The sequence below is a fragment of the Elephas maximus genome, chromosome 11 (assembly GCF_024166365.1).
Source record: "Elephas maximus indicus isolate mEleMax1 chromosome 11, mEleMax1 primary haplotype, whole genome shotgun sequence".
NCBI classification, from domain to species: Eukaryota; Metazoa; Chordata; class Mammalia; order Proboscidea; family Elephantidae; genus Elephas; species Elephas maximus.
The window spans coordinates 106,536,818-106,545,916 of NC_064829.1; the positions used below are offsets into that span (position 1 = coordinate 106,536,818).

A 9,099-nucleotide genomic window follows, 5' to 3' on the forward strand; every position below is an offset into this window, starting at 1 on the left:
CATTGTTATGCTTGAGCTCATTGCTGCAGCCACTGTGTCAATCCACATTGTTGAGGGTCTTCCTCTTTTCCACTGACCCTGTACTCTGCCAAGGATGATGTCCTCCTCCAGGGACTGATCCCTCCTGACAACATGTCCAAAGTATGTAAGACACAGTCTCGCCATCCTTGTCTCTAAGAAGCATTCCGGCTGTACTTCTTCTAAGCAGATTTGTTCGTTCTTTTGGCAGTCCATGGTATATTTAATATTCTTCGCCAACACCACAATTCAAAGGCGTCAATTCTTCTTCAGTCTTCCTTATTCATCGTCCAGCTTTCACATGCATATGATGTGATTAAAAATACCATGGCTTGGGTTAGGCGCACCTTAGTCTTCAAGGTGACATCTTTGCTCTTCAACTCTTTGAAGAGGTCCTTTGCAGCAGATTCACCCAATGCAATGCATCTTTTGATTTCTTGACTGCTGCTTCCATGGCTGTTGATTGTGGATCCAAATAAAATGAAATCCTTGACAACTTCAATCTTTTCTCCATTTATCATGATGTTGCTCATTGTTCCAGTTGCATAAAATAATTATCTTTATCCTAGTATTATGGGTAATTTTTTTTATTGCGCTTTAACTGAAAATTTACAATTCAAGTCAGTTTCTCATATAAAAACTTATACACACGTTGTTATGTGACCCTAGCTGCTCTCCCCCTAATGACACAGCACACTCCTTCTCTTCACCCTGTATGTCCCATGTTCATTCAACCAGCTTCTGTCCCCCTCTACCTTCTCATCTCGCCTCCAGGCATGAGCTGCCCACACAGTTTCATGTGTCTACTTGAGCTAAGAAGCACACTTCTCACCAGTATCATTTTCTGTCCAATAGCCCAGTCCAATCCCCGTCTGAAGAGTTGGCTTTGGGAATGGTTCCAGTTTTGGGCTAACAGAGGATCTGGGGACCATGACCTCCAGGGTCCCTCTAGTCTCACTCAGGCCATTAAGTCTGGTCCTTTTATGAGAATCTGAGGTCTGAATCCCAATTTTCTCCTGCTCCATCAGGGATTCTCTGTCGTGTTCCCTGTCAGGGCAGTGAACGGTGGTAGCTGGGCACCATCTTTTTCTGGTCTCAGGCTGATATAGTCTCTGGTTTATGTGGCCCTTAGTATTACGGGTAATTCTTAATGCTTTTCTTTATTTCTGTATTTTCTGAATTCTCTGAAATAAGCATATATATCTTCTATATCAGAATATGAACTATTAAGTATTGTTTGAAATAAAATTAGATGAAAATGTTTTTAAAATTTTATAGAAAAACCCAACTCACTAACCTTGCTTTCAAAATACAACTTACTTCCCCAGCTGGACCCCAAATGACTCCTCTGCAGCCAGTTTCCTGGGGTTGAATATTACATAGATTGTTTTTCTATTTTGCTTCTTAATTCCAATTTTGGTATACTAGACTATAGGCCCAAGGATATCCAAAGATTTAAGAAACACAAGCTTCAGGCTCAAATTCCACTGCTGTTAATAACAGTATGACCTTAAGCTCTGTCTCCATTTCCTCATCTGTAAATAGGGGTAAAAATAGTACTCACCTCATTGGGCCTTTAAGGTTCAATATATTAATTTTTATAAAGCCCTTAGAATGATACTTAGCGCACAACTGGTTAACTATCATCACTACTACTCATGCCCAGTACATATCTCACATAGTCTTCTACCTATTCAACAATATCTGAACACTTCTGTAACAGAAACGTTTTCTAATGAGTGAAGTAACTTTTCCCACTCAGAACAGAAAAAAGGAAGAGGATGCTAATCTGTAACCGTGAGCCTCTCTTGCCAGGAGCCCTGGGTTCATTCCCTCCTGCTCTGAACAGCCCTCTGAGAAATCTGGATAGAGGAATGAAAGGAGACTGGGTCCCTGCGTCTGTGTCTGGGAAAAAACACAGAGGTTACCCCACCTGGAGGCGATGCAATCCTTAAAAAACAGATTACAAGTAGTCCAGGAAATGTCCCCTTTGCTGCAGGGATCAGAGTGAAAAACCAGTGGGACTTGGCGGGGCTTCCAGAGAACGGGATATTTTCTGGATATTATATTAGAGTTAATACTAGCAAAGAAGCCCTAGTGCCGAAATGATTAAATGCTTGGCTACTAACCGAAAGGTCGGCGGTTGAAACCCACCAACAGCTCCCCCCGGGAAGGGGAGGGGGACATCTGGCGATCCGCTCCCCTAAAGATTCCAGCCTAGAAAATCCCGTGAGGCAGTTCCGGTCTGTCGAGTAGGGTCGCTGAGGCGGAGCCCATTCCACCGGCACATAACAATAACAATATCAGAAATCAACGCTTTGTCACACGCCAGCACTGTTCTAAAAGTTTTACTTGTAATTATCTCATTACTTCTCAAATAAAAACGTATTAGGTAAGTACTCCTAATATCCCTTTTTACAGAAGAAAACACTGCGACACAGAGAGATTAAGCTGTTACCCAACATTATGCCACTAAGAAGTAGCAGAGCGTATGAAACACTGGCAGTGGGGACGGGGAGGCAGGCCGGGCAGCCGAGAGCCCAGGGGACCCCAAACCCTGCACAACCCGGGGACGTGCAAACTGTCCCAAGAGCCAACACGCTCCACCGTGGGGAACGCAAGCCGCCGTCCCTAGCCCTTAACCCAACCCTCCGCCGCTGACTGCCGCTCCCGTCCCAGTGAACACGGGTCGGTTCCGCTAATCTTTCAACTGGGCCATAAAAGTTTAAAAGGATAACGGGGTTCAGGGGCTCACTCACCTCTAAGAAAGGCACCAAGGCCGGGAACCTAACCTGGAGCGAAAGGGCCTCCGACTACTCGGAGCTCCTGGACTACATTTCCCAGAATCCCTAAGAGCAACGCGCGCCACTGCCCCGGCCCTTGGGGCGGACATGTCGGCTCCAATACCTGCCAAACCAAACCAAACAAACCCGTTACCATGGAGCACATTCCGACTCATAGGGAACCTATAGGACAGAGTACGACTGCCCCTTACGGTTTCCAAGGAGCGCCTGGTAGAATGGAACTGCAGACGTTTCGGTTAGCAGCCCTAGCTCTTAACCAGCAACCTGTATAAAATTTCCCAGAATCCCTGAGTAGAACAGGTTCCCTATTCTCGCCTTCGGGTAGAGGAAATGCCTCCAAACACGCAGATCTCTGGATTACATTTTCCTATTTTCTTAGCGGAGCGAATAAAACGGGTGCACTTTTCCGGAGTGGAAGTGCCCCCAACCACAGGGCGCATCTGGACTACACGTCCCAGAATTCTCTGTAGGGCTTTCCCGCCAATCCGCAATTTTCCTTTAAGAATTAGCCAGTAGAGTCTGAATCAGTTATCGAGGCATACAAAATTCTGGCTTTTTTTTTTCTCACCTTTCCCCTTTTGCACATCACTGACGCTGAAGTTTGAAAAGGAAATGAAAATAATTATAACAACGTATGATGTATGTATTAAAAATAGAGATCTTAAAAGGGATCTGATTGATAATTGTATCTCTGATAATGGTTTAATATACGGCACATATAAAGGATTTCTCAAAAAAAGACAAACCACTCAATCAAAAAATGGGCAAAGGACAGGAACAGACATTCACTAACGAATACGAGTAGCCAATAACCACATGAAAAGTGGCTCAACGTCATTAGCCTTTAGGGAAATACAAATAAAGACCATAACGAGGTATGAATTCACAACCATTAGAATGGCTATTAACAGAAAACAAAGGTTGGCAATAATCTGGAGAAATTGGAAACCTCATCCATTGACATTGTTCTTAGGTGCCATCGAGTTTATTCCAAATTATACCAACCCTCAATGTACAAGAGAACAAAATACTGCCCAGTCCTGCGCCATCCTCACAATCATTACTTGTTTGCAGCCACTGTGTCCATCCATCTCGTTGAGGGTCTTGCTCTTTTTCACTAACTCTCTATTTTACCAACCATGTGTCTTTCTCCAAAGACTAGTCCCTCCTGATAACATGTCCAAAGTATGTGAGACCAAGTTTCGCCGTTCCTTGCTTCTAAGGAGCATTCTGGCTGTACTTATTCCATGACAGATTTGTTTGTTCTTCTGATTGTCCATGGTATATTCAATATTCTTCACCAAGAACATAGTTCAAAGGCATCAATTCTTCAGTGTTATTCACTATCCAGCTTTCACATGCATATGAGGCGACTGAAAACACCATGGCTTGGGTCAGGTGCACCTTAGTCCTTAAAGTGAAATCTTTGCTTTTTAATGCTTTAAAGAAATCTCTTGCAGCAGATATGGCCAATGCAATGCACTGTCTGATTTCCCGACTGCTGCTTCCGTGGGTGTTGATTGTGGATCCAAGTAAAATGAAATCCTTGACAATTTCAATCTTTTCTCTCTTTATCATGATTTTGCCTATTGGTATACCTGGGAGGATTATTGTTTTACATTGAGGTGTAATCCAAACTGAAGGCTGTGGTCTTTGATCTTCATCAGTAAGTGCTTCAAGTCCTCTTCACTTTCAGTAAGCAAGGTTCTGTTATTGCATATCAAAGGTCTTTAATGAGTCTTCCTCCAATCTTGATGCCCTAGTCTTCATATAGTCCATCTTCTCAGATTATTTGCTCAGCATTGTTGCTGTTGTTGTTAGGTGCTGTTGAGTCGGTTCTGACTCGTAGCGACCCTATGCACAACGGAGTGAAACATTGCCTGGTCCTGCACCATCCTCAGTCCTTTGAGGACAACTACTTCCCCTTTGACTCTTACTCTTTAGTTGCAGCCTTTTTGACCTGCTTTTGTTTTTTGGGAAAGGGGGTGTAAAATGGCCATAGTAGAAGCAACAGTAATACCAAAACCAAATGCACTGCCATTGAGTCAATTCTGACTCATAGTGACTCTATAGGACAGAGTAGAACTGTCCCACAGGGTGTCCAAGGCTATGAATCTTTACCGAAGCAGACTGCCACATCTTTCTCCTGTGGAGCAGCTGGTGGGTTCGAACTGCTGATCTTTCAGTTAGGAGCTGAGAGCTTTAACCACTGTGCCACCAGGACTCCACAGTAGCAATAGAGCCTGTCTAACTTCAGGCGGGATAATGAGAATCAAGATCAGTCCAAGGCTGATCCCTATGAGGTGGAGGTCAGATACTCCTTCACTCTCCAAACTTTTCACCAATTCTGACACCAACTGTTCCTCCCAGAGCTGTCTCTACTTTTCTTCTGGATTTCATAATCCATTGCAATGGCCACAGAGCATTCACAGACCATACTTACAATTAAGTGGTTTATTAAGGAACAGGGTACAACTTGGGATCAGGATCAACAGGCTACAACTCAGGATCTAGATCAGGAAGCATGTAGGCAAAGTCTCACTTCTTCAGTGCAGGACAGCTCTTTCAGATCCTCTCGGCTGAGTAGGCCTCTTCTTGGCCCCCTGAGGACAGGCTCCTCTCAGTCCCCTCAGAAGAGACTTCTCTTGGCGTCTGTCACTGACAGCTCTATAGCTGGGCCTCATATGGACCTGTCACCACAAAGTCCTTATCTGTTTCAAGACATGGCACTCCTACCAGAGCACAAACTGACCAATCCCATGTTGGTAGGCCCCAGACACTTCATTTGCACAGTACTTATGGCTGAGCTACAACTCCCTCTATCTATTGACCATTCCCTGCAGGGTGCATACCAACTGCAGTCAGGCTGCTGCCCAGTATGAGATAAAAACTATCAAATCAAGTTGTTTACAATTTATGCAGGAAATGTCAACCAACCCAGACAAAAGTTACAAAGTCTCTGGGCTGGAAAAATAGGCAAAGGTAACTCCTGATGTATAGAGGGGAAATTTCTCAAGCTATTTTTCCAAAGAACCAAGGCAAAAGGCCAAATAAAGGAACTTGTTTCAACACAGGGAGATATGTGTTAAATTGGGGGTCATGTGAGCTGACACCTTAAAATGGTTATGTTTTAAGCTATAGACTTTATAAAAACAAAGAACATATTTACTGTTATTTCTATTTGTTATTCTGTGTAGATAGGATACTCATCTAGGATTTGACATGGCATCAGCTGGACAATGTTCAAATATTTACAATACTCCTGTGTAATATTCTTGTCAAAAAATGAACCTGAATCTAATCTAGGCTTGAAATCTAACTTCTATTTACCATAAAAAAAAAAAAAGTAATAAGAGTTGGGGAAAAAAATTAATGACACTACAAGGAATCACACAGACCAAACTTCTTGTTAGGTGCTGTCGATTTGATTCCGATTCATAGCGACCTTATCGAAATACTGCTCGGCCCTGCGCCATTCTCACAATCCTTCTTACGCTTGAGCCCATTGTTATAGCCACTGTATCAATTCATCTCATTAAAGGTCTTCTTTTTCACTGACCCTCTACTTTACCAAGCATGGTGGCCTTCTCCAGGTATTGGCCCTTCTGATAACATGTCCAAAGTACGAGAGATGTAGTCTCCACATCCTTGCTTCTAAGGAGTATTCTGGTTGTACTTTTTCCAAGACAGATTTCTTCGTTCTTTTGGCAGTCCATGGTATATTCAATATTCCTCGCGAACACAACTCAAAGGTATCAATTCTTCTTCGGTCCTCCTTATTCATCATTTAGCTTTCACATGCATATGATGTGATTGAAAACACCATGGCTTGGGTCTGACACACCTTAGACTTCGAGGTGACATTTTAGCTTTTTAACACTTTAAAGAGGTCACCTGCAGCAGATTTGCCCAATGCAATGCATCTTTTGATTGATGACTGCTGCTTCTGTGGGTGTTGATTGTGGAGCCAAGTAAAATGAAACCTTGATAACCTTTGTCTTTTCTCCGTTTATCATGATGTTGCTTACTGGTCCAGTTGTGAGAATTTTTGTTTTCTTTATGTTGAGGTGTAATCCATACAGAAGGCTGTGGTCTTTGAACTTCTTCAGTAAGTGATTCAAGTCCTTTTCACTTTCAGCAAGTAAGGTTCTGTCATCTGCGTATCGCAGGTTGTTAATGAATCTTCCTCTGATCCTGACGCCCCATTGGTCTTCATATAGTCCAGCTTCTCAGATTATTTGCTCAGCATACGTATCGAATAAGTATGGTGAAAGGATACAACCCTCATGCACACTTTACCTGAAGCTTTGTTTTTCACCAATGCCTTCAGCGTAGCTTGGACTTCTTCCTTCAGTACCATCGGTTCCTGATCAAATATTACCTCCTGAAATGGTTGACCATCCAACAATTCTTTTTGGTATAGTGACTCTGCGTATTCCTCCTATCATCTTTTGATGCTTCGTGTGTCGATTAATTTTTTTCCCCATAGAAGCTTTCAGTATTGCAACTCAAGGCTTGAATTGTTTCTTCAGTTCTTCTACCTTGAGAAATGCTGAGCATGTTCTCCCCTTTTGGTTTTCTATCTCCAGGTCTTTGAACACGTCATCATAATACTTTACTTTGCCTTCTTGAGCTGCCCTTTGAAATCTTCCGTTCAGCTCTTTTACTTCAACTAGGCCAGGGTCTGACTGTAGATCAGATCATCAATTAATCATGTACAAGTTCAAGTTGAAACCAAAGAAAATTAGAACAAGTCCATGAGAGCCAAAATAGGGCCTTGACTATATCCGACCTGAATTTAGAGAGTATCTCAGAAATAGATTTGACGTGTTGAACACTAATGACCAAAGATCAGATGAGCTGTGGAATGACATCAAGGACATCATACATGAAGAAAGCAAGAAGTCATAAAAAAGACAAGAGAGAAAGAAAAGACCTAAATGAATGTCAGAAGAGACTCTGAAACTTGCTCTTGAACGTCAAGTTGCTCAGCATACAGATTGAACAAGTGCAGTGAAAGGAAACAACCTTGATGCATAAATTACCTGACTTTAAACCATACAGTATTCCCTTGTTCTGTTTGAATGACTGCCTCTTGGTCTAAGTACAGGTTTCTCTTGAGCACAATTAAATGTTCTGGGATTCCCATTCTTTGCAATGTTTTCCATAATTTCTTACGATCCACGCAGTCGAATGCCTTTGCATAGTCAGTAAAACACAGGTAAACATCTTTCTGGCATTCTCTGTGTTCAGCCAGGATCCTTCTGACATCAACACTGATATCCGTTGTTCTGCATTGTTTTTTGAATTTGGCTTGAATTTCTGGCAGTTTCCTGTAGTACTGTTTTACTACTTTTGAATGATCTTCAGCAAAATTTTATTTGTGTGTGATATTAATGACATTGTTTGATAATTTCTGCATTCCGTTGGATCTTTTTTCTATGGAATGGGTACAAATATGGGCCTCTTTCAGGTGGTTGGCCAGGTAGCTGTTTTTTAGCATAGATGAGTGAGCACTTCCAATGTTGAATTCCTTTGTTGAAACATCTCCATTGGTACTCCATCAATTCCTGAAGCCTTGTTTTTCACCAATGCTTTCAGTGCAGTTTGGACGTCTTTCAGTACATTTGGTTCTATGCTACCTCCTAAAAGGGTTGAATGTCAACCAATTCTTTTTGGTACTGTGACTCTGTATTCATTCCATCTTCTTTTGATGCTTCCTGCATCATTTAATGCACTACACATCTGTCAGTTTATCATAGTGTGGGGGCTGGCTTGTTGCTGTGATACTGGAAGACATGCCATCTGTATTTCAAATACCAGCAGGGTCACCCTTGGTGGACAGGTTTCAGCAGAGTTTCCAGACTAAGACAGAGTTGGAAAAAGGACCTGGCAGTCTACTTCTGAAGAAAATTGGCTAGTGAAAACCTTATGAATAGCAGCAGAACATTGCCTGATATAGTGCCTGAAGATGAGCCCCTCAGGTTGGATGGCACTCAAAATACAACTGGGGAAGAGCTGCCTCCTCAAAGAAGAGCTGACCTTAATGACATGGATGAAGTAAAGCTCAGGACCTCATTTGCTGATGTGGCATAAGTCAAAAGGAGAAGAAACAGCTGCAAACATCAATTAATAATCAGAACACGGAATGTATGATATATGACTCTAGGAAAATTGGAAGTCATGAAAAATGAAATAGAATGCATAAAGATCAATGCCATAGGCATTAGTAAGCTGACATGGACTGGTATTGGCTATTTTGAATCAGACAATCATA

General features: G+C 42.3%; 1 protein-coding gene across 1 annotated transcript in view; it reads right to left on the bottom strand.

The window, feature by feature from the left end:
- ZNF45 (zinc finger protein 45) overlaps nt 1–2,768 on the bottom strand; it is a 57,072-nt gene extending 54,304 nt beyond the window's left edge. The window contains 1 exon segment of the mRNA XM_049902435.1: nt 2,148–2,768. Within this exon segment, the coding sequence (XP_049758392.1) occupies nt 2,148–2,205 (58 nt within the window). The 5' untranslated portion in view covers nt 2,206–2,768.
- Between the last annotated feature and the right edge of the window lie 6,331 nt (nt 2,769–9,099).